This window comes from Rhinopithecus roxellana, chromosome 19 (genome assembly GCF_007565055.1).
Source record: "Rhinopithecus roxellana isolate Shanxi Qingling chromosome 19, ASM756505v1, whole genome shotgun sequence".
Classification (NCBI taxonomy): domain Eukaryota; kingdom Metazoa; phylum Chordata; class Mammalia; order Primates; family Cercopithecidae; genus Rhinopithecus; species Rhinopithecus roxellana.
The window spans coordinates 23,839,382-23,866,796 of NC_044567.1; the positions used below are offsets into that span (position 1 = coordinate 23,839,382).

The 27,415-nt window shown below is 37.1% G+C and overlaps 1 protein-coding gene across 1 annotated transcript in view; it reads right to left on the reverse strand.

The window, feature by feature from the left end:
• The window catches only part of BRIP1 (BRCA1 interacting protein C-terminal helicase 1), a 183,703-nt gene that overhangs the window by 46,964 nt on the left and 109,324 nt on the right, over positions 1-27,415 (reverse strand). Inside the window, exons 14-15 of the mRNA XM_030922502.1 lie at positions 19,323-19,482; positions 17,896-18,017 (exon numbers count right to left, since the gene is read on the reverse strand). Coding sequence (XP_030778362.1) covers positions 17,896-18,017; positions 19,323-19,482 — 282 coding nt within the window. The remainder of the gene's footprint in view (positions 1-17,895; positions 18,018-19,322; positions 19,483-27,415) is intronic.

The following is a 27,415-nucleotide window of genomic DNA, read 5'->3' on the forward strand; positions in this document are numbered from 1 at the left end:
TAAAAAGTAAAAGTTAATCCCAGTGAGAGGAGGCTCAGACTCAGCTTTCATTATGATTAAACCCTAACATCTAAAAACAAACCTAAGCAAGAGTAAGCATGTACATAAGAAAAAAGATTAAATGAGTACTGGAAAATACTGAAAATATACTTAAAACCTTAAAACTTTATTACCACCACAGTCCAAAAGATGAAGTATAACACTTTTGCTATCTAGATTTTTATTATTACATCCAAATTATATTTCAGGGCCAGGTGTGGTGGCTCACGTTTATAATCCTTGCACTTTGGGAGGATGAGGCAGGAGGATCACTTGAGGCCAGGAGTTCAGGACCAGCTGGGGCAACATAGCAAGACCCTGTCTCTCACATGAAAAAATGCTCATCATCACTCGCCATCAGAGAAATGCAAATCAAAACCACAATGAGATACCATCTCACACCAGTTAGAATGGTGATCATTAAAAAGTCAGGAAACAACAGGTGCTGGAGAGCATGTGGAGAAATAGGAACACTTTTACACTGTTGATGGGACTGTAAACTAGTTCAACCATTGTGGAACACAGTGTGGCGATTCCTCAACGATCTAGAACTAGAAATACCATTTGACCCAGTCATCCCATTACTGGGTATATACCCAAAGGATTATAAATCATGCTGCTATGAAGACACATGCACACGTATGTTTATTGCGGCACTATTCACAATAGCAAAGACTTGGAACCAACCCAAATGTCCATCAATGACAGACTGGATTAAGAAAATGTGGCACATATACACCATGGAATACTATGCAGCCATAAAAAAGGATGAGTTTGTGTCCTTTGTAGGGACATGGATGCGGCTGGAAACCATCATTCTCAGCAAACTATCACAAGAACAGAAAACCAAATACTGCATGTTCTCACTCATAGGTGGGAATTGAACAATGAGAACACTTGGACACAGGAAGGGGAATATCACACACCGGGGCCTGTTGTGGGCTTGGGGGAGGGATAGCATTAGGAGATATACCTAATGTAAATGACGAGTTAATGGGTGCAGCTGACCAACATGGCACATGTATACATATGTAACAAACCTCCCTCCACATTGTGCACATGTACCCTAGAACGTAAAGTATTAAAAAAAAAAAAAAAAAAGACCCTGTCTCTACAAAACAAAAATTAGCTGGGCACGGTGGTGGGAATCTGTAGCCCCAACTACTTAGGAGGCTAAGGCAGGGGGATCATTTGAGCCCAGGAGTTTGAGGCTGCAGTGAGCCATGATCACGCCACTGCATTTCATCATGGGTAACAGAGACTTTGTCTCTACATATATGTATAATCTTTCAAACATAAGCAAAGGTTTGATTTTTTTTTTTTTTTTTTTTTGAGACAGAGTCTTGCTGTGTTGCTCAGGCTGGAGTACAGTGGCATGATCTTGGTTAGTGCAACCTCTGCCCCCTCAGTTTAAGCAATTCTTGTGCCTCAGCCTCCCTAGTAGCTGGAATTACAGGTGTGTGCTATGACACCCGGCTAATTTTTGTATTTTTAGTAGACACAGGGTTTTGCCATGTTGGTCAGGCTGGTCTCGAACTCCTGACCTCAAGTGATCCGCCCGCCTCAGCCGCTGAAAGTGCTGGATTACAGGCGTGAGCCACCACGCCTGGCCACAAAGGTTTGATTTTTAAAATATATGATCACTTTTTACCTTTGAAATATTATTGCCAAAAATATTTGATTCAGAGCTTTTCAAATGTGAATGTGAGTTTTGGAGTAAGACATATGGAATCATAGCACTTTGATAACTCATGTTTTATCTTAGAAAGTAATGCAGACTTCTGATTTCAGTAAGTTGAAAAAAAAAACAAAACAAAACCCAGACATTTCTTTTCCCCTTGCCTATCAGAGAAACTGCCTTCAAGTTAAAAGATAAATAGGAAAGAGAAACACAGTCTCCAACTTCAATAAAGCTAAGAGCCATCTGATTCCAAGTCCCAGTATATTAACATAAAAGGTAGATGGACAAATGTTAAATGACTAAGCAGAAAAGAGAAAGTTCAAACCAACGTACCCACAGAGCTACTGCTAGGACATATGCCAGTCTGACCTGCAGCAGTTTAGAAAGTCTCAGGAAATGGAGGTATAAGGAAAACTGTTGGGAGGATGTGTACCACAAAGATGAATGAAACAGCAAGCAAGAAACAAGAGGAAGATCTGAGACCCAGGAAACTGGCAATCCATCACAGTAGATCGACAAATCAAATTCCTAGGATGATAGCAGTTAATGGATGATAGCAGGATATTGGCAGTTAACTGGGCTTGATAAGCAACTTAGTCCTGACTGAAGTAGAAGATCAGGAGGCTCCAGAAGTGATGTCTCCAGGGGAAAAAAGGAACTGGCCTGTTATCTGACAGGTCTGATAGAAAAACCGTATTGAGAGGCATGGCATACAACTATTGGAAGGTGACAAATTTATTTAGATAAAGATCTTTTAAAAAGAGAAAAAGGGAGTGGAAGAGAGGAGGGTTCTATCAACCCTAAAGTTCAAAACAGAAAGGAGACCAGGCGCCTGTAACCCCAACACTTTGGGAGGCCGAGGTGGGCGGATCATCTGAGGTCAGGAGTTTGAGACCAGCCTGATCAACATGGAGAAACCCCAATTCTACTAAAAATACAAATTAGCTGGGCATAGTGGTGCATGCCTGTAATCCCAGCTACTTGGGAGACTGAGACAGGAGAATCACTTGAACCCGGGAGGTGCAGGTTGTGGTGAGCCAAGATCGTGCCATTGCACTCCAGCCTAGGCAACAAGATTATTGCTTGCGGTCGGTCTCAAAAACAAAAACAGGAAGGAAGGAAGGAAGGGAAGGAAAGGAAGGAAGGAAGGAAGGAACAGAGAGAGAGAGAGAGAGAGAAGGAAAGGAAGGAAGGAAGGAAGGAAGGAAGGAAGGAAGGAAGGAAGGAAGGAAGGAAGGAAGGAAGGAAGGAAGGAAGGAAGGAAGGAAAAGAGAAAGAGAAAGAAAAGAAAGAAAGAAAAAGAGAAAGAAAGAGGAAGGAGGGAAGGAAATCATTTGATTACAGTGAACAATATGTTCAGAATCATGATAATGTACATCATAACTATAAATTTAATTAAAAATTGTAATATAACTATATTGGGAGGCTATAAGAAGGAAAAAGCAGAGTAAGTGAGGTAAAATCCTGTCTCAAATAGGAATTTAATAGTTCATGTCTAAAACTGATTAAACAAAGATAAAATATGGAGGTAAATACCAGATAAAATAGCTGAAGAAGTGAAAGTCACTGTCTGCCAGAAGCAGGGGCTAGGAGTGGGGTGGAGGCCAAAAGACTGTTGTAAGAAAAAGCTATCTACTGTATTTAGTGTACATTAGATTCTTGGTAAGTGCTTTATTGGATGTTTTTCAACTTGATAATCATAATTTAAAAACAAATGCAGATTATTAATTTTAATTCATCGCATACATTTGTATGCCTCACTATGTACAACAGTGGTGCTCAACCAAGAGCAATTTTGCTTACCAGAAGATAATGGTAATATGTCTAGAGATATTTTGGGTTGTCGCAACTGGTGGCAGGGTGACAATGGGGGGTGTCTAGATCCCACTACTAGCATCTAGTGGGTAAATCCTAGAGATGCTGTTAAACATCCTGGAATGCACAAGATACCCCTCAGAACAAAGAATTACCCGGTCCAAAATGTCAGTAGTGCCAAGTTTGAGAAACACAGTTTGAAAATAATTTCAGGCCACAAATCTGGTATACTTGATGCAGTAGGAAAATACACTAGAGTTATTTGTATAGCTTACTATAGTCACTGACGCACTGACTACAGTTAGAAAGTATAAACTGAACTCATTCGCAAGCTTTCAAGCCTTTAATCCTAGGGAAAAACAGGAAAGAGTGATGTTGTAAACATGGAACAGCAGTATCTACTACAGCTTATGTTATCTGAGACCTTAAAGCTTTACAGTTAGAAAAAAAGTGTCACCTGAAGCCCATCTACATGTCTACACTCTGTAGGCATTGGGAGAATTTGACTGAATAAACAGATTAAAATTCACAACTAAAATTCTCCTCTAAAGAAAAAAATTAGTTATTTTCAGAGAAGCTAAAAAACAATCCCACCACTGCCCTTAAGGTAGAGCTGCTGATTATGCTCCGTGCCAACATAAGTAGGTAAGTGTCAATCAACCTTATAAGTCCTCAGGATGATAATTTCACTATTAAATCCTCCAACCTAGTTTGAGAGCAAAATTAATATGTAAAGGTCAAAGTTCCTAGTCTCACCAAAAATAAGATGAACACAAGAAAATAACTTCACAATTGTTCAAAAATCAAAACCAAAAGTTTTTATTTATTAATTATCCAGAGAAATTTCCAGCAACATTTTCAGGCATGGCTTTTTTTTTTTTTTTTTTTTTGCTAAGGAAATACAACAACATGAGTATTAGGAGAAAAAGGTTATCAACTGAACTTGCTTAAAATTTTGTGATTTTACACATTTCTATCCTTGATCCCAAAATATCTTTTAAAAATATGGAGAATTTAAAAAATTAACCTCAGCAATTCATCCACTTGTTTTGTGTTTTTTTGTTTGTTCATTTGTTTTTCAGAAGGGACGGAAACAGAGGGGTTTCATTAACTCATTTTTCACAGGCCAAAGTAAATATACAATTTGTTAACCTAGATAGCTTACTTAGATTTGAACTAGGTTTTAATTTTGGAGTTTCAAGATATACTTAGAAACTGCTTTTAAAATACTTTTGGCCAAACTATCTTAAAAAAAAAAAAATGCTGGGAGAAAAAAGGTATTCTGAGGAGGCAAAAAAGGTTTAAGTAATTGAGGATATACTCACTCTAGACTTTTAGAGGTGACAAGGTTTTTTCTTCTATATGTGTGATGGAACCTAACTAAGTATGTCCAAAAATTCCAAGAGCAAGTTGCTGAACTCCTAAATGTTAAAGAGTTAAGTACTACAGCACACTCTAAGTTTATATTCACATCCATTTCCCCTGGGTAACCATGTATTATTATCAGAGCTATATCCAGGTGGGTCTCTGTATCAGATGCTACACTATAACCAGAACTCCACTCCACTCTGACCTCAGGCTGTGTTCCTGGATCTGGTTTCCCATAAGTTAGAATGTCCCAAATGCTGAAAATGGCAGAGTCCTAAGTGATTTGGCTCCTAAATACCTCTCCCAGCCTCTATTCACATGCCATTCTCCCAACTCACCATTTCAGCTTCTTTCAGTTCTTGGAAACTGCTATCCTCTTTCCACCTTAGAACCTTAGCACATGCTGTTCTCTCTGTTGAGAATACTCTTATCCATTCTGTACACATTCATAACTCCTAGTTTTCTTTCCAGTGTCAGGTTAAATATCACTTCCTCAGGAAGCCTTTCTTGATCCCCAAAGACCTGCTATAACATTCTCAGGGTTCCTGTGACTTTTTCTTATAGCCTTCATCACAACTGTGATTGTTTCTTCATTACGTTAATGTCAATATTCCTTGCTAGACTATAAGCAACATGAGACGGGGGACTATAAACTGTGTTGTGTATCACTGTGTCCCCTGAGTCTATTATAATAGTTGGTGCTCTAGCCAGATACTTAAAAAAAAAAAAAAAAAAGGGGTTGCTTTATATTCTGAATGGTTGCTTTTTTTCTTTTCTTTCTTTTTCTTTTTTTTCTTTTTGAGACAGAGTCTCTCTCTGTCACCCAGGCTGGAGTGCAGTGGAGCGATCTTGGCTCACTGCAACCTCCACCTCCCAAGTTCAAGCAGTTCTAGTGTCTAGTGTCTCAGCCTCCCAAGTAGCTGGGATTGTGCCATCACACCCAGCTAATGTGTGTAATTTTAGTAGAGAGAGAGTTTCATCATGTTGGCCAGGTTGTTCTCCAACTCCTGACCTCAAGTGATCTGCCCACCACAGCCTCCCAGTGATGCAAATACAGGTATGTGTGTGAGCCACTGCGCCCAGCCTGTTCTGAATAGTTTTATAATCTGAATAGTTTTATTGTAATCTAACCTCTGATGAGGCCATTCCACTTTATCAAATGTTTGTATATTTGAATCTCGCTGTAGAGAAGATTCAAATCTTATTTCTCTGGCTCCTCCATCCCTTAGGCAAGTTAGTCAAAGTAAATTGATACCTGCAAGGGAGGCGAAACGTGTTGGTCAACTTCAGCTTTCCTAAGCATCTGAGCACCTGGTTTCTATTCCACCAAAGCATCTTGTTATATGTTCCTGTTCTTTCATAAATTATTGACATTGCTAGTATAGAGATAGCATCTTGTTCATTTTTACACCTACTGCATTTTGTACAAATTAAACTCTTAAAAAAGTTTGTAAAATGAATGAATACATGCATGAAAAAAATTCAATATCATTAACATACCTTTTTTTTTTTTTTTGAGACAGTGTCTCTCTCTGTTGCCCAAACTGGAGTGCAGTGGCGCAATTTCGGCTCACTGCAACCTTCGCCCCCTAGGTTCAAGTGATTCTCCTGCCTCAGCCTGTGGAGTAGCTGGATTACAGACGCATGCCACCACATCGGGGCTAATTTTTTATGTTTTTAGTAGAGACGGGGTTTCACCATGTTAGCCAGGCTGGTCTTGAACTCCTGACCTCAAATGATCTGTCCACCTTGGGCTCCCAAAGTGCTGGGATAACAGGCATGAGCCACTGCATATGGCGGTCATTAACACAATTTTGATAGAAAAGTAATTCAAAAGGGATATATAAATATACTCAAAGGAACAGATGAATCTACTCAAAACGTTTCTGAAATCAAGTTCCTCTTGACATACTACAGTACTTTACATTCCCTCCCTCATTCATTTTCTCGTGAATATACACAATGCTGTCAAAGCAAAAGGAATAATAATGGAACAATATCATCCTCCTTAAAAAGAAATCTATTGGATTTAATAATTCTAACATAGCCAGGTGCAACTGGTGCGAGTCTGTAATCCCAGCTGCTCGGGAGCTGAGGCAGGAGGATCACTTGAGCCCAGGACCTGCCTGGGGAACATAATGAGACTCTATCTCAAAAAAATTTTTTTAAATTCCAATACTACCATCATCTGATAATATTTTGACAGTTGAAAGCACTCGTTTAACATGGCTTAATGTGCACTCTACTTTATTAATGCTGTTATTCTTTAGGGAAAGCACCTTGTCTTTTTCTGTGGTTTATAAAATGCCAACAATGCATGGAAGCTATCAATTTATTTAAGTGTCTGCTTGTTATAAAGTCAATAACTAATATAACTAAAATAGATGACTGAATTTTTCAGTCATAAATGTAATTTTAAAAAATTGATTAAAATAATATATACCTGGGCCGGGCACAGTGGCTCACGCCTGTAATCCCAGCACTTTGGGAGGCCAAGGTGGACGGATCACGAGGTCAGAAGATTGAGACCATCTTGGCTAACATGGTGAAACCCTGTCTCTACTAAAAAATACAAAAAAATTAGCTGAGCGTAGTGGCAGATGCCTGTAGTCCCAGCTACTCAGGAGGCTGAGCCAGGAGAATTGCTTGAACTCAGGAGGCGGGGCTTGCAGTGAGCTGAGACTGTGCCACTGCACACCAGCCTGGGCAACAGAGCAAGACTCCATCTCAAAATAATAATAATAATATATACCCAAATAGTTTGGTACATTCAGAGCTAAGAGAACTTTCCTAAACAAAAAAAGGAACTCATAATGGTTATTGTATGTTAATAGTAAGATAGACATTCAGATCACTATGTGAATTTTAAATAGTTTCCAAATAAAATCTAGTTTGGTAACTCAACATACTAAAAACCCCACAACATACCAAAAAACCCCACAAATATAAAATTAGCATGATAAATTATTTTAATCATTGTAAGGGCACTTCTGACAATGAAAATTACCATCAAATTTTATTAAACCAATTATAAAAATCTAACATACCACTTCAACATTTTAAAAATATAAACACTTTTAGCCACATGCCATGGTTTTATAAATTTTTCTTCAGAGAAGTAAAGGAACAATACCTACGAAGGAGAACTTTTCTATATACTATTATAATAAACTATGCTAGGCAATACAAATAAAATGCAATTTTAAAACCTAAATATATTTGTACCTTATCATGTCTCACAAACTACGTCCATGTCACCAATTGGAGAGGTGGATGCCTCAGTTATAAAGTTGAATACTCCCGTGGTTGTTAGATCATAGTAATTGGCCAGAGGATTTGCTTTAGATATCCATTAAAAAGGCAGCCTTGTTATACTGTGACTTAATTACATGAAAAAGAAAACAACTTTTATTTTAGTTATACTTTTCCATTGACATCTAGTCATATAAAAGCCTTGGTTCATTCTCATGCCCCTCAAATGCTTTGGTTTAGTCCACAGAAAGTTTTCTTTTTAACTATTATACGATTAAGTGTATCCTTATGAATGATCAGAAGCATCTGGGAAAGGTGGAAGTGAAAAAAAATCCTCACTGGGAAAGTTAGCTTAATGCTTACCTTCAGAGTAGCCCATTATCAACATTTCATAGTGGGTTTCTTTATTTTCAGGTCCCTCAGGTATGTGCAATAAATTATGACTTGAACTAAACAAGTCACACTTGGCTCCAAAATGAAATTTTCCTACCTCTACTTTCTAGTCCCTAAGGTGGGAAGAGGAAATCCTGGTCACAGCCAAAGGAGTCATATTTTTGGCTCTAACATACATTTTCCTTCTTCTCAAAAAGCCAAACGCTGCTATTGAGACTGCAAAGTCTTATGTTAGTATTTTAAACTGTATTTTAACTTTTACTTCCATAATCTTTCTCAAATTTAAGAAAAAATTTTAGTATCATAAAAGTAATGTCACTGCCTTCTTTTTCCCACTCAAGTCACTTTTCTGACTCAAGGATCTTAACCTTTTTAAATGTGAATTCAAATGAAATAGACAAAATAATCCAGAAATAGGCTGTTTCATTTCTGTAAGGTAGAATATTTAAATTTGTATTTAATAAATAACTTTTACTTATTTCATGATAGACTGTTAATGTAAAAGAAAACTGTAAAGTTCTAATTTAAGGTCCTATAACTTGAAGCATAGTTTTAGTTTTGGAAGAGCCATCTATGGAGATCATTTAGATCATCATCTCTTTTTATAGGGAATAGGAGTATGGCAGACACACCCTAAGGTGATACACAGAGAGTCACATCTTTGTAATCCTCTCCCCTTAAGTGAGGGCAGAACCAGTGATTTGCATCTAGCCGACAGAATATGGAAAGGGTTCTGGGATAGTCAGTCTTAATTAGGTTATATTATATAGCAAAAATGATGGGAAGTTATTCCCATGATTTTTTAATTTTATTTTTTTCTCCATAATTTTATGAAGTTGTATAAGACTCTGTCTTGGCTGACTGGAGCTAGACAGCTTCCTATTGGCCTCTGGAGGTAAACTGTCTTGATACGAGGGGACCTGTGAAAAGGTCACATGGTAAGGAACTGTGAATAGCTTCTTGAAGCCAAGAGTGCCCCTTAGGGCTAGGCACAGTGGCTAACACTTGTAATCCCAGCACTTTGGGATGCTGAGGCGGGTGGATCGCTTGAGCTCAGGAGTTCGAAACCAGCCTGGGCAACATGCCAAGATCCTGTCTCTAAAACAAACAAACAAACAAACAAACAAACAAACGTTTAAAAATTAGCCAGGTGTGGTGGCGTGTGCCTGTAGTGCCAGCTACCCAGGAGGCTGAGGTGGGAGGATCACCTGAGCCTGGGAGGCCAAGGCTGCAGTGAGCCATGATTGTACCACTGCACTCCAGCCTGGGCAATGGAGTGAGACCCTGTTTTCAAAAAAATTTTTAAAAGACTGCCTCTTGGATGGATTAGGAAGAACCTCAGTCCTACAACCACAGAAGGACCCCAAGTGCCAGACAGAACACAGCCTGGCCAGCACACTGATTGCAGCAGTTTTGTGGAACCCTGACCCAGCTAAGCCATGCCCACACTTGTGACCAATGGAAACTAAGATAATAAATGTGTGTTAAGCCACTATGTGACAATTTGTTGCACAGCAATAAAAAACTAATACAGGCTGGGCATGATGGCTCCCACCTATAATCCCAGCACTTTGGGAGGCTGAGGTGTGAGCATCCCTTAAGGCCAGAAGTTCAAGGCCACCTTGCACAACATAGCAAGACCTCACCTCTCCAAAAAAAAAAAAAAAAATTAGCCAGGTGTTGTGGCACATACCTATAGTCCTAGCTACTCAGGAGACTGAAGCAGGAGGATCAATTGAGCCCATGAGCTCAAGGCTGCAGTGAGCTGTGATTACACCACTGTACTCCAGCCTGGGCAACAGAACAAGACCTTGTCTATGAAATAAAATAAAAATATTTAAATAAATAAATAAATACCAAAAGAGGGATAGCCAATATAGACAATAAAAGATACTCCCGCCACTATGTTCTACTATGTATTAGATACAGTGTAAGATGCTGTTGAGGATTGAGAACTCCTTTCTACATATCCTCTAATGATTTACTACTATAACTACCCTGTATTGCCTCCTTATGAGTCATATCACTGTTTACTACCATCCTGTTCATTATCATCTAATGATTACTATCATTTCCATCCTTAAAGTCTCCAGGAATGGAGGGTGGTTGCTGTTGTTTTTAAAAACAAATAACAAAGTCAAATACAATTTTAATAACTTCTATTAAAACCCCATTCAATCATTAACTAAAACATGTATTCAACACTATGTTCTTCGGTAATATCTTAGTTGTAGAGACATAAAGATGCTTAATAAATTATCCCTATCCTCATGGTACAGCATGTAACAGATTATAAAACATATTTATAAACACTAAATATGTGCTTTAGGAGATAATAAAGGACACTGGTAAAGGTAATTATGCAGGTGAATACTACAATATGCTTTTGAATTGCAACTCCTGTTTTCCCTATATTATTTAAAAGGCAAATGCATAAAACAATAATTAAAAATTAAATTAACAGCCACACAATGTATAAAGACGGAATCTGTGACAATAACAATGTAAGAAGGGAGGAATAGAGACTCATATGATAGTTATAATTCCCAAGGTAAATACTAAAAACTAAAAAATACATCCAAAAGAAGGGAATCAAAATAGTATACTGCAAATCAACTAAATACAAAAAAGGAAATGATGGATTGAGGAACAAAAAGCACATGACACAAGAAAACAAATAGCTACATAGCAGAAGTAAGTCCTTTCCTATCAGTAATTACTTTAAATGTAAATAGTTTAAACTCTCCAATTGAAAGGCAGAGATTGGCCAAATGGATTTTTAAAAACCTGATCCAACTATATGCTGTCAACAAAAGATTCACTTTAGATATAAGGAAGTTGGACCTCACCACATATCACATAGAAAAATTTACTCAAGAGGAATCAAATATCCAAATTAAAGAGTTATAACTATAAAACTCTTCAAGGAAAACATTAGGGGCAAATATGCATGATGTTGGATTTGCCAATGTTTTCCTAAATATGACACCAAAGCACAGGCAACAAACAAAAAAAAACAGATAAACTGGACTGCATTAGAATTTTAAACTTAACAGCATGATTTATAATCCTTTGGGTATATACCCAGTAGTGGGATGGCTGGGTCATATGGTACATCTAGTTCTAGATCCTTGAGGAATCGCCATACTGTTTTCCATAATGGTTGAACTAGTTTACAGTCCCACCAACAGTGTAAAAGTGTTCCTATTTCTCCACATCCTCTCCAACACCTGTTGTTTCCTGACTTTTTAATGATTGCCATTCTAACTGGTGTGAGATGATATCTCATTGTGGTTTTGATTTGCATTTCTCTGATGGCGAGTGATGATGAGCATTTTTTCATGTGTCTGTTGGCTGTATGAATGTCTTCTTTTGAGAAATGTCTGTTCATATCCTTTGCCCACTTTTGCTGCTATAAAGACACATGCACACGTATGTTTATTGCGGCACTATTCACAATAGCAAAGACTTGGAATCAACCCAAATGTCCATCTGTGACAGACTGGATTAAGAAAATGTGGCACATATACACCATGGAATACTATGCAGCCATAAAAAAGGATGAGTTTGCGTCCTTTGTAGGGACATGGATGCAGCTGGAAACCATCATTCTTAGCAAACTATCACAAGAACAGAAAACCAAACACCACATGTTCTCACTCATAGGTGGGAACTGAACAATGAGATCACCTGGACTCGGGAAGGAGAACTTCACACATCGGGGCCTATCATGGGGAGGGGGGAAGGGGAGGGATTGCATTGGGAGTTATACCTGATATAAATGATGAATTGATGGGTGCTGACGAGTTGATGGGTGCAGCACACCAACATGGCACAAGTATACATATGTAACAAACCTACATGTTATGCACATGTACCCTAGAACTTAAAGTATAATAAAAAAAAATTAAAAAAAAAAAAAGAATTTTAAACTTAACTTTTATATTGCATAGAGGCATACAAATATTTTCAAATACTTGTTTAACCATTTATAAAAATTTTAAGAAATCACTCATAATGATGCTCTGACATATTTCAAGTATTTTAGGTATTGACTGCTATATTCTGGGCATTTCCAAATGATAAAAGGCCTTCTTAGTCATCATAAAAACTGCATGCTTATACTCTTAAAACTTATAACACACTGGTCTTATAAATGGATAACTAACAAATACCCTTTAGTTATGAAAAATGCGATAGTTGAGGACTCCTTTTTAAAGTCATGATTCTAAGTCCTTTGTCATGTGTGGTAGAAATTATCCCTTTTCTCCCCTTCCTTGACTTTGAGATTATGCATGGACATGTTTTGGGCAACAGGAAGTTAGCAGATGTGATGTAAATAGGTATTTGACTTAATTGCTTACACAGTTAAACCTGCCCTCTTGTACTACTGCCATTGCAATGATAACATGTCTTGGCTAGTCTGTTGGTCCACAAAGAACGAAATACAGGTGGAACAGAGCTGACTCAGTTGACTTCAACACAGATCAGCCAACTAGGGCAGAGTAGCTGAGCCCAGCTAAAATGGAGAGCGCCGACCAACCAAGCCCAAGTCTAGATCATCTGCCACCCAATCACTCCATAGATGTATGACCTATAATAAATGATTGCTGTTTTAAGTCACTAAGTTTTGGAGTTGTTACAGAAGAAGAACTGATCCAGACATATGGCAGTAAGAAATCTACTTCCCACATCTAGTACTGCTGGTAAATAATTTCACTTTTTCTATCCCTTGTCCCTGCAGCTTGAACTATTCTTGTGTCCACCCTACTTGCACCTTTTGGGAACCACTAGGGATAACCCTTTAGAACCACCATCTTACCCAGAACCCATTGATGCTTCTGTTATTTTGCTGTTTTATGCACATAAGCAGAACTATGACAAATAGGATCATGAATGAGGAATGTCAGAGTAGGCCACCAGGTGACCTTTTTTGCATGACAGACTGAGATATTGTCTAGGAAGAATTTATCCTGAGGAAAAAGCACTAAGAACCCCAGATTGGTTTAACAATGTTCAAAATCATAGCTGTTGATGCAAAGGTGAAGAAAAGAGAAATGGAATTTCCTTCCCTCACAAATGTACTTTTTTAATTTTAAGAATTTTTAGAAAATAATGAAGAATAACATAAATACCTGTATTCTCATTGTATTTTCTTGCAGCTTATTTTATTTTACTAAAAATTATGGAAAAAGTTCAAATTATTTTGATAACTACTCTGAATATCATTCCCTTCTCTTCTCCTCATATGTAATCAGAATTATAATCTGGATTACACTTTTAGGCCTTGTTACTTTGTATGTAAAATATTTAGTACAACCTAGTATTAGCCATAAAGTTTTTCTTCTTTTCCAGCTCTCAAGAACTCATATGCAGGGTCCAAGGAAGAGAGAGGACATAGGTGAAAATGGAAATAATTAGTTTTAGGGGAAAAAACTGTATTTTATTAACATATTGGAAGAAGGTGTGGTCTAAAGAAGGGAAAATAGTTCTTTCCAATTTAACAAAGCAGCCTTAGTGCAATAATGTAGGGCTAAAGTAAAATGATAAGACATTAAAAGGAGACAATACCAGTGCCAATAGCAGTGCCATCAGTAGCACTCTGCTTCAGTGGAATGCAGCACTAGTGCTGTTGATGGTGACAGTAGTTTTTCTTGGGTAGATGTCAACTGTTTCATCAGTAGCAGTAGTCAAGACAGCATCAGCCATTTTAGAATAGGAGACCCAGCCTTGGGCATAGCCATTAGTGCTCTCAGCAGTAGCACTGGTTAATTGGAGAAAGGTACTGGAAACCACCAAAGTTACTGGAGGCTGAAAAAGTATTAGACTATGAATCATCAAGTGAGATACCCCCTGAGGACTTTCAGAAATTTTGAAGAGGTCCAGAGGTTACAGGAAGAGTAGGGGCTAACAAAAGAAATACTGCTTATTACTGTTAATGTTACCTAAAGACTGCTATGGACTAGAAAAATAAAAGTAAAATTATCTAATTCACAGTGCCTAGTAAAGTATTAACAATTAAAAAGATAACTATTCTAATGAAAGAACTCTTGCTTTGGTATGAGACTCTAACTGATTGTACCCTGGGAGGAGGGATATAGGTCATAATCAATAAGTCAGCTCAGTGGCCAAAAAATCTCAAGTTTTCTCAGATTGCTGGCACTTTCCAATGCCCGTAGGAAGTAAAAGAAAATCCTCCTTGATGAATAATAACTTCAACTTAGGCTCAAATTATTACTATAGTTTTTCAAATATATTGTTTAGGAAACAATCAGTGATGATGAGATACAACTGTTTCTGGCCAAGATTGAGTAACTGGTTTGAGAATATTTCTTCCATTATAAGTAATTGCATAACCGGGCAAAACAGAGCAACTGTTTTCAGGTAGTAGACACCAAACAGCACAAGACAGTAATTCTGGAGCTAAGTGGAATTCATTAGGTGAACTCCATTATCCCAGTTCTCTGCTTGGGTATAATTTCCTGACCACAGCACAGAGCATTAAAGTACAAGCAGAGTGCAGTGGTCCTGTTGAGCTGAGGTGGAAGAGATCAGAATATGGAGTGACTAAATCACAAAATCTGCAAGGCAGGACACTGGAGAGAAGGGAGCCAGATGGACAAAAGACCCCAGGATTCCCCGGAGAAACCCGTGAGTCTGTGGTTAAAAGACATAAAACACAAATTGCTGGTTTCCTCTTCCAGAGTTTCTGATTCGGCAGGTCTGGATGAGCCTGAAAGTCTTTATTTCTATTAAGTTCCCAGGTGATACCAATGCACCTGACCCAGGACCAGACTTTGAAAATAACTCTCATTGACCAAAAGACAGTGTAAGTTGAAAATAAAATAAAATCTACATCTACTAAACTTTTCTCACTCATTCAGATTCACCAAAGACTTAAAAATGTCTAAGGATACAGGAAAATGTATACAGACATCCCTGAGAGACATTGCAAGTTTGGTTCCAGACCACCCCAATAATGAGAATATCATAACAAAGTAAGTCACATGAATTTTTTGGTTTCCCAACACATATAAAAGTTATGTTTACACTATACTGCAGTCTATTAAGTGGGCAACAGCAGTATGTCTCAAAAGCCAATGCATATACCTTAACTTGAAAATATTTTATTGCTAAAAAAGGCTAATGATCATCTGAGCCTTCAGTGAGTCACTCTTTTTGCTGGCAAAGGGTCTTGCCTCAATGATGGCTGCTGACTGATCAGGGTGGTGGTTGCTAAGGTTGGAGTGTCTGTGGCAATTTCGTAAAATAAGACAATGAAATTTGCTCTATCATGTGACTCTTCCTTTCACAATAGATTTATCTGTAGCGTAAGATGCTCTTTGATAGCATTTTACCCATCATAAAACTTCTTTCAAAATTGGAGTCACGCCTCTCAAATTCTGCTGCTGCTTCATGAACTAAGTTTAGTTAATATTCTAACTCCTTTGTTGTCATTTCAACAATGTTCATAGCATCTTCACTAAGAATAGTTCCTGTCTCAAAAAACCACTTTCTTTGCTCATCCATAAAATGCAACTCCTCATCTGTTTAAGTTTCCTCATTAGATTGCAGCAATTTAGTCATGTCTTTAGGCTCCACTTCTAATTTAGTTCTCTTATTATTTCCACCACAGCTACAGTTACTTCCTCCACTGAACTCTTAACTCCCTCAGTCATCCAATGAGGGATGGAATCAATGACTTCCAAACTCCTGCTGGTGTTGATATTCTCACCTCCTCCCATGAATCATGAATGTTCTTAATGGCATCTATAATGGTGAATCTTTTCCAGAAGGTTTTTAATAGACTTTGTCCAGATCCATCAGTGGAATCGCTATCTATAGCAGTTATAGCCTTGTGAAATGTGAGACTTGGAAGTAGAAATTACTCCTTTATTCACTGGCTACAGAGTGGATGTTTTGTTAGCAAGCATGAAAACATTAATCTCCTTGTACATCTCCATAGAGTTCTTGAGTGACCATGTGTATGGTTAATGAGCAGTAATATTTTGAAAGGAATTGATTTTTCTGAGGAGTAGGTCTCAATAATGGACTTAAAATGTTCAGTAAACTGTGCTGTAAACAGATATGCTGTCATGCAGACTTCGTTGTTCCATCTATAGAGCACAAGCAGAGTAGATTTAGTATAATTCTTAAGGGCTCTAGGATTTTTAAAATGTTAAATGAGCATTGGCTTCAACTTAAAGTCACCAGCTGCATTAGCCCATCACAAGAGAGTCCGCCTGTTCTCTGAAGCTTTGAGGTCAGGCATTGACTTCTCCTCTCTAGCTATGAATGTCCTAAGTGGCATCTTCTTTCAATAGAAGGCTGATTCTTCTACACTGAAAATCTTCTGTTTTGCATAGCCACTTTCATCAATTATCTTGGCCAGATCTTCTGGATAACTTGCTGTAGCTTCTCCATCAGCACCTGCTGCATTACCTTGCACTTTTAAGTTATGGAGATGGCTTCTTTCCTTAAACCTCATGAAACAACCTCTGCTAGCTTCATCTGCAGCCTCCTCACCTCTCTCAGCTTTCACAGAATTGAAGAGAGGTAGGGCCTTGCTCTGAATTAAGTTTTGGCTTAAGAGAATGTTATGGACAGTTTGATCTTCTTTCCAGACCACTAAACGTTTCTCTATATCAGTAACAAGGCTGTTTGCTTATTATTTCTACATTCACTAGAGTAACACTTTCAATTCCCTTGAAGAACTTTTCCCTTGCATTCACAGTATGGCTAATTGGTTGGTGCAAGAGGCCTAGCTTTTGTCTTGTCTCAGTTTTCAATATTCCTTGCTCACTAAGCTTAATCATGTCTCATCTTTGATTTAAAGTAGGAAGCATGCAATACTTCCTTTCACTTGAACACTTATGGGCCACTGTAGGGTTATTAATTGGCCTAATTTCAGTGTTGTTGTCTCTCAGGGAATGGAGAGTCCCGAGGAGAGAGAAATGGGGGAAGGGTGGTCAGTGGAGCAGTTAGCATACATATGTCACTTATCAATTAAGTTCGCTCTCTTGTGTGGGTACAGTATGAGGTGCCCCAAACAATTACAATAGTAACATCAAAGATCACTTATCACAGACCACTCTAACAGATATAATAATAATGAAAAGGTTTGAAATATTGTGAGAATTAACCAAAATGTGACACAGAAACAAGTGACCACATGCTGTTGGAAAAATGGTGCCGACAGACTTGCACAATGCAGGGTTACCACAAACCTTCAATTTGTAAAAAAGCACTATAAAGCAAAGCTCAATAAAATGAGGGATCCCTGAAATTAACTTTATACAAAACCAATGACTCCTGTAATAATAAAACTTAAAGTTTTGATGGCCTACCTGTAGATCTTTCACATTTGGAAAAGGAATTCCTATTGTTATGACAGCACGGGCATTGTCATCTGAGAAATCCAGACCCTCACTCACTTTACCACGACAAACTGCTACCAGGAGAGCTCCATCTTAAACAACAGAAAAAAGCATATCCAAAATTATCAGAAATTGCTTATTCTTGTCATTTTGAAAATACCTGATTTATAATTTTAGTAATTATAAAATAGTAATTATAGTAGTAAATTTAAAATAATCAAAATAAAACACTATTATGAGATATAGTTTTAACAGTTCAATGTCTTTAAGTAAATAAGGGAAACAAAATTACATTTATATGCAAAAGGGTAGCAAACCAATTACAAACTGTGCATCTTCCAGATAACTTATACAATAAAAACATGTCAGAATAGCAACTTGCATATGAACTGTGTGATTATAAACAGGTTTATTTCATAAAAATTGAAGTTGCATTATTACCTTTACCACCTGAAAGTAAAATTCTCAGAATAACTGAAATAATTTTAATTGATAATACATATCAAATGGAATCAATATATTTAAAAGTATTTAAAACAGACACAGAGAACACCATATATATATATACCATAAAAAGATACTGACATGCTATATTACCTCTTTCTTGCATTGTTCATAAACTATTACTATCCCTTCACATCAAACTTTTTTATTTTATTTATTTATTTATTTTGTGAGACAAGGTCTCACTCTGTCAGCCAGGCTGGAGTGCAGTGGCACAATCACAGCTCACTGCAGCCTTGACCTCTTAGGCTCAGGTGATTCTCCCACCTCAACCTCCCAAGTAGTTAGACCTATAGGCACATGCACCACACCCTGCTAATATTTGTATTTTTTGTAGAGACAAGATGTTACCATGTTGCCCAGGCCAGTCTCAAACTCCTGGGCTCAAGTGATCTGCCCGTCTCAGCCTCCCAAAGTGCTAGAATTACAGGCAAGAGTCACCACGCCCGGCCTCACATCAAACTCTTCATGGATGTGCTCTAACTTGGAATTAAGTTTTCAGTGATGTTTTGAAAATTCAAGTTTACCTTATGTAATAGAATATAAGCACCAAGGGTACTAATTGCATCAAAATATAGGTCTCATTTGGCTAGTAAGGAATATATTTATATATATCCTATGCCTTTTTGCACAAAATATTTCAGGTAGTGCACTGAAGACTGTGAGATGATGGCATCATTTTTCTTAAAGTTGAATCAGCATACCCAAGTGAAAATATTCACAGGAGAACAAGTACAATTAAAAGAATTTCTTTACCCAGCTTATTTTCTTTTCACTCAGGATTATAATTTTTCTCTTAAGTGTAATTCATTTAAAAATATAAAATTATAATTGTACCTTCTTACTTTGTAATAAAAAATATTTTTTCACCAACCATGAAATAATTTCGTTACCTTTCTCTCCTTTGTATTTGATTGCGTCATAGTACACCTGCAGTAATTCATCAAAATTTGTTTTTTCTCCTCCCTGTGGTTCTACAATGACTGTCTTCACCAACTCCAGATTATGCCATAAACCAGTAGAGAGCCAACGTTCTTTTAATTTTTCTAGTAACTAAAGAGAGGAAAGAAAAAAATTATTTTTTGTGTGTCTAGCTAAACAAACTTTCCTCCATTTGTTTAAGCCAATGTGACTAAATGTGACTACAGCAAGTATATTAATCTCTCTGTGTCTTTTCTCATCTATAAAATGAAGAAAACAATATATCTCATAGAGTGTTTATGGGGTTAAATTTATTAACAGATTTAGAGAGATCTGAATGGTGTTGGCACATAGTTTGCTGCTGCTGTTACAATTACCACCAACATTGCTGCTGCTGCTGCTACTACTACTACTACTACTATTATCTTGGCAATTTCTACCACCACTACTGCCACTACTACTACTGCTACTATTACTACTATTATCTTGGCAATTTCTACCACCACCACTACTACTACCACTACTATCTTGGCAATTTCTTTTTTTTTGAGACAGAGTCTCACTCTGTCGCCCAGGCTGGAGTGCAGTGGCCAGATCTCAGCTCACTGCAAGCTCCGCCTCCCGGGTTCACGCCATTCTCCTGCCTCAGCCTCCCGAGTAGCTGGGACTACAGGCGCCTGCCACCTCGCCCGGCTAGTTTTTTGAATTTTTTTAGTAGAGACGGGGTTTCACCGTGTTAGCCTGGATGGTCTCGATCTCCTGACCTCGTGATCCGCCCGTCTCGGCCTCCCAAAGTGCTGGGATTACAGGCTTGAGCCACCGTGCCCGGCCTATCTTGGCAATTTCAAAAGCAAAAGCACAAAACAAAAACCTCTGTCAAAGTTAACAAACTTTAAGTTCTCTCTTTAAACCTAAGGTGAAGTTTCTTAATATTCTTAAATCGTCTTCAAATGAAGACGATTTAAGATCATTTTACTAAGTGTATAGGCAGATAAGCTCATTATCTGAATATTTGATCATCATTAATAACCCGCATTGAAAAAAGATATAAAGAAAGACTCAGCCAAGAAGTAGAAAATATATGGGCACAAATGGAACATTTACAGCCATGGGTTAGATTACGAAAGGACGTTCAACAAATTTTAAGCAATCCTTATCATATTGATCACATTTTTAAACAATTATGCCATGGTAGATTAAAAGTCAATAATATAAAGTCATGGTAGATTAAAAGTCAAGCCCAAAACAAAAATTCATCTTGATTGATTGATTGATTGATTTTAGAGACAGCGTCTCTGTCACCCAGGCTGGAGTGCAGTGGCAAGATCATAGCTCAGTGCAGCCTCGAACTCCTAGGCTCAGGCAATCCCTCCACCTCAGCCTCCTGAGTAGGTGGGACTACACGTGCATGCCACTACACCCAGCTAATTTTTATATTTTTTGTAGAGATGAGATCCTGCTTTGATGAACAGGCTAGTCTCAAACTTCAGGTCTCAAGGGATCCTCCAGACTCAGCCTTCCAAAGTGCTGAAATTACAGGTGTGAACCAACACACGTGGCTGTAAAACTCATATTCTTAAAAACCGTATGAGTTAAATAGAAAAACACAGTAGAATTCATTAAATCTTTAGTTATGAATAAGTAAACCACTCACAATTCAAAACATGTGGCATACAGCAATGGCAATACTTGGAAATACATTTATGGCTTTAAATATATTTATTTTTAAAATGTCAAAATAAAAGAATCAACTATTCTTTCTAAGAAGCTAGAAAATGAAACATAGCAAATGCAAAGAAAGAATAAAGCTGAATAAATGAAAAAGACAAAAGCTAATATTAGAGATTATTATTTAAATTGAACTGTTTTATCTGCTTGTTATATACTATGAGTTCTACACAATTTGGACGAGTTATTATAAGAAACCATTCAAAATTCTCTGGAAAACAGCAACTGATCAGTTTTAATAAGATAATTTATTTCCTCAATTTTACCTTTATTTTTAGAAATAAACTTCTTAATAAGACTATAAAACAAAACATTAGTAAAATAGTTAATTGCTGCACAATATGCTTTAATTAAACAGGAAGAACTACTTTAATTCTATAAACACAGCTAAGAAGTTATATTAATTTTTATTCTCCGGAAAAAGACATCAAGGGAGGAAAAGAGGAACAAAAAAGCTATAGTTAGACAGAAAACAATTATTGAAATGACAATAGTAAGTCTTTCTCTATCAGTCATTACTTTAAGCGTAAATGGATTAAATTTTCTAAGCAAAAGATAAAGGGGCTGGATAGATAAAAATGCTGTCTGCAAGTGACTCACTTTAAATTTAAGGATACCTATAGGCTGAAAGTGAAGGGATAGAAAAAGATATTACTTATAAATGGTAACCAAAAGACAGCAGGGGTGGCAATTCTAGGATACTAAAGAGATTCTAAGTAAAAAATTGTCACAAGAGACCAAAAAAAAAAAAAAAAAAGGACATTATATAATGATAAATGGGTCAATTCACCAGGAATATTTAACAACTATAAATATATACCAACCAACATCAGAACACCCAAATATAGCAAGCAAATACTGATTGTACTGAACAGAGAAATAAACAGCAACATAAGAATAGTAGGAAAGTTGAATATCTCACCTTCAGTAATGAATAAAACACCCAAACAGAAGAGCCATAAGGAAACGGAACTTGAACAATACTAGAGACCAGATGGACCTAACAGACATATATAGAACATTTTACCCAACAGCAGCAAAATACATGTTCTTCACAACTGTACATGGAACATTCTCTAGGACAGATCATGTGTCAGGTAACAAAGCAAGTCTTAACAAATGTAAGATTAAAATTAATACCAGGTATCTTTTGCAACCACAACAGAATGAAACTAAAATTCAGGATCAGAAAACCAGCAAATTTACAAAAATATTAAAATTAACACACTTTTGAACAACCAATGAATGGTTCAAAAAAGAAATCAAAAGGAAAGTTATGAAATTATCTTGAGACCAATGGAAAAAAAACACAACATACCAAAAGTAGAGATACACCAAAAGCAGCACTAAGAGCAAAGTTTATAGTGGTAAATGCCAACATTAAAAAAGAAAGATCTCAAGTAACCCAATTCTACACTTCAGGAAACTAGAAAAAGAACAAAGTAAACTCAAAGTTCGCAGAAGGAAAGAAATATTAAGATTAGAGCAGAAATAAAATAGGGAACAGAAAAACACACAAACAATAAAACTAAGAGTTGATTTTTGAAAAGATCAACAGAATTGACAAGCCTTCACCTAGATTGGTTAAGAAAAAAAAAGAGAAAATCAGAAATGAAAGAAGAGACACTGATGCCACCAATATAATAAAAGACAACTCTGAAAAATTATATGCCAATAAATTGAATAAACTAGATGAAATGGACAAATTCCTAGTAATATACAACCTACCGAGACTGAATAATGAAGAAACAGAAAATCTGAACAGATTAGTAAGGAGACTGAATCAGTAACAAAAAGTCTCCCATCAAAGAAAAGCTAAGGCCTCAATGCCAATTCTACAAAACATTTTTATTTATTTAATTTTATTAATTTTTAATTTTCATTTCTTTGCTAATTTTTTTTTTTTTTTTTTTGAGAAAGTCTTGCTCTGTCACCCAGGCTGGAGTATAGTGGTGTGATCATAGCTCACTGTAACCTCAAACTCCTGGGCTCAAGCAGTCTTCCTACTTCAGCCTCCCAAGTAGCTAGGACTACAGGCATGAGCCACCATGACCTGGTAATTTTTTTTTTTTTTTGTAGGTATAGAGTCTCACTATATTGCCCAGGTTGGTCTTGAACTCCTGTCCTCAAGTGCTCCTCTTGCCCTGGCCTCCCAAACTGCTGGGATTACAGGTGTGAGCCACTATGCACAGTCCTCTATGAAACATTTAAAGCAGGGGTCCCCAACCCCCAGGCCACAGACCGGTACTGGTAGAATCCAGGCTGCACAGCAGGAGGTGAGTGGCAGGTGAGCGAGCATTACCGTCTGAGCTCCGTCTCCTGTCAGATCAGCTGCAGCATTATATTCTCATAGGGGTGCAAACCCTATTGTGAACTGTGCATGCAAGAGATCTAGGTTATATGCTCCTTATGAGAATCTAATGCCTGATGATCCGAGGTGGAACAGTTTCATCCCGAAACCATCACCCCCAGCCCCAACCCAGGTCTGTGGAAAAGCTGTCTTCCACAGAACCAGTCCCTGGTGCTAAGAAGGTTGGGCACCATTGACTTTAAAGACTAATACAAATGTAGATTCAATGTAATTCCTATCAAAATCCCAATGACATTTTTTACAGAAATAGAAAAAAAATACAAAAATTAATATGCAACCACAAACAAATTGGAATCATCAAAACAATCTTGAGAAAGAAGAACAAAGCTAGAGGCATCGTGCTTCATGACATTTACATCTTACAAAGCCACCATAATCAAAATAGTAATTGCATTGCCGTAAAGACGGACATATAGATCACTGGAAGAGAATAGAGAGCCTGGAAATAAATTCACACATGTATGATCAACTGATCTTCAACAAGGGTGCCAAAAATACATAATGGGAAAAGGACAGTCTGTTCAACAAATAGTTTAGGGCAAACAATATCCACATGCAAAAGAATCAAACTGGACTTTATCTTACACAATACACAAAAGTTCACTCAAAATGGATTAAAGACTTAAATGTAAGATTTCAAACTGTTGGCCAGGTGCAGTGGCTCACGCCTGTAATCCCAGCACTTTGGGAGGCCAAGGCGAGCAGATCACGAGGTCAGGAGATCGAGACCATCCTGGCTAACATAGTGAAACTCCGTCTCTACTAAAAATACAAAAAGTTAGCTGGACGTGGTGGCACGCACCTGTAGTCCCAGCTACTCGGGAGGCTGAGGCAAGAGAACCACTTGAACCTGGGAGGCGGAGGTTGCAGTGAGCCAAGATTGCGCCACTGCACTCTAGCCTGGCGGCAGAGCAAGACTCTGTCTATAAAAAAAAAAAAAAAAAAAAAAAAACTCAGGAAAAAACACAGGAGAAAATTTTTGTAACACTGGATTTAACAATGATTTGATGGGTATGACATAAAAGCACAGGCAACAAAAGTAAAACATACGATTGGGACCACAACAAACTAAAAGGTTTCTGCACAGTAAAGGGAAAAAAAAGAGTGGAAAGGTAACCTAAATGATGAGAAAAAATATCTGCAAACCATATATCTGATAAGGGGTTAATATCCAAAATATATTAAGAAACTCAATGTTAAAAAAAAATTGAAAAACAGGCAAAGGACAAGAATAAACAGTTCTCCAAAGAAGACATACAAACTGTTACCAGGTATATGGAAAGATGCTCAACATCAGTAATTATCAGGGAAATGCAAATCAAAACCACAATGAGATATTAGTTCACAACTTTTAGGAAGGCCATTATTTAAAAAAATAAATAACAACTGTTAGTGAAGATGTTCTGATATTGGAATCCTTGTGTATTGCTGGTGGGAATATAAAACAGCATAGCCACTGTGGAAAACAGAAGGGGAAATAAGAATCAAAATAAAACAGTATACATAGAAATGTTTTATGGGTTTCAATATACAAGTCTTTTACCTCCTTTTTATTCCTAAGTATTTTATTTGTTTTGGTACTACTGCAAATGGAAATGTTTTCCTAATTTCCTTTTTAGACAGTTTGTTGTCAGTGTATAGAAATACAACTGATTTTTGTATGTTAATTTTGCATATTGCAACTTTACTCAATTTATTAGTCCTAACAGTTTTTAAAAAATAAGATCTTCAGGAAAGATCATGTCTGTAAACAAAGACAATTTTATTTTTTCCTTTTCCATTTGAATGACTTTTATTCCTTTTTCTTGCCTAATTGCTCTGGCTAGGAATTCTAGTACTATGTTATACAGAAGTGGCAAGAGTGGGCATCCTTGCCCTGTTTCTGATCTTAGAGGAAAACCTTTCAGTTTGCACCACTGAGTATGCTATGAGCTTCTTACATATGACCTTTATTATAATCAGGTAATTTCCTTCTATTCCTACCTTGTTGAGAATTTGTATCATGAAAGTGTGTTGCATTTTGTCAAATGCTTTTCTGCATTATTGAAACAATGCATGAAGGTTCTTTTCAGCAGATGGTGTTGAGAAAACTGGATCGCTACATGTAAAAAGAATGAAGTAATACCTTGCCTACATAATAAACAAACATTAACTCAACATTAGTCAAAGACATTACTGTAAGAGCTAAAAAATATAAAACTCTAAAAGAAAAAAAATAGAAGGAAGGCTTTATGACCTTGGATTTGGCAACGATTTGTTGGCTATGACACCAAAAGCATAAGTAACAGAAAAATACAGATAAACTCGGATTTCATAAAAATTATAAAACATTTTTGGATACTGTCAAGAAAGTTAAATGATAATACACAGAATGCAAAGCATATGGCTGATAAAAGATTAATATGCAGAAGATATAAAGAACTCCTACAACTGAACAACAAAAAAACCAAACAGATTCAAATATAGGCAAAGGACTTTAATAGACATTTCTTCAAAGATTAAAAACAAAATGGCCCAAAAGGACATTAAAAGATGCTCAAAATCCTTAGTCATTAGGAAACTGCAAGTCAAAATCACAATGAAGTCCCACTTCACATCCAGTAGTATAACTACAGTCCAAACAAGAAAATTAAGTGTTGCAAGGACATGCAGAAACTGTAACCGTCACATATTGCTGGTGGCAAATGTAAAATGGTACAACTGCTGTGGAAAACAGTCTGGCAGTTCCTCAAAAGTTCATAAGCACAGAATTACCATATGATCCAGCAATTCCACTCCTAAGTATATAACCTCAAATATCTGAAAGTACTAGGATCCAAACAAATAGTTGTATGTTGATGTTTATAGAAGCATTATTCCCAATCACCAAATAATGGAAACAACTCAAGTGTCAATCAATAGATAAACAAAATGTATGACCTACATGCAATGGAAAATTATTCAACTATAAAAGGAATGAAATTCTGACAAATGCTTGAATATGGATAAACCTGAAAATGTTGTGGTAAGTGAAAAAAGCCACTGTATTTTTGTACACAAAGTACAAATATTATATGATTCCACTTATATGAGGTACCTAGAATAGACAAATTCTTAGAGATGGGAAGTAGAACAGAGGTTACCAGGGCCTGAGGGAAGGGGCTAAACAGGACTCATTGTTCCATCAGTACAGTTTCTGACTGGGATGATTAAAAAGTTTTGGAAAGGGATACTGGTGATGGTTGCACAACATCATGAATGTACTCGATGGCACTAAATTGTACACTTAAAAATGCTTAAAAGGTAAATTTTAGCGGATGGGCGCGGTGGCTCATGCCTGTAATCCCAGCACTTTGGGAGGCCGAGGTGGGTAGATCATGAGGTCAGGAGATGGAGACCATCCTGGCTAACACAGTGAACCCTTATCTCTATAAAAATACAAAAAATTAGCCGGGCATGGTGGCGGGCTCCTGTAGTCCCAGCTACTCGGGAGGCTGAGGCAGGAGAATGGCGTGAACCCGGGAGGCAGAGCTTGCAGTGAGCTGAGATCGTGCCACTGCACTCCAGCCTGGGTGATGAGCGAGACTCCGTCTCAAAAAAAGAAAAACAAGGTCAATTTTACGTGCATTTTACCACAATTTCAAAAATTGAAAAGAACACACAAATGAATACTATGTAGTAATATAAATAAATGAACTGGTTTCTCACATATTAAGAAGGATGAATCACAAACCTTTAGGTGTTGAGTAAAAAATGCAAATACAGATAGATAACAAATATGATTTCATTTATACAAACTTCAAAAACAATATGTCCTTTGAGAATATATATATATATATATATATATATATATATATATAACTTTTAAAAACTCACGAAACTAATACCTTTAGCTTTCGGGGGGATACAATTGGGAAGGAACAAATGAAGGATTTTTTTATTTTTTTGAGATGGAGTCTCGCTCTGTCACTCAGGCTGGAGTGCAGT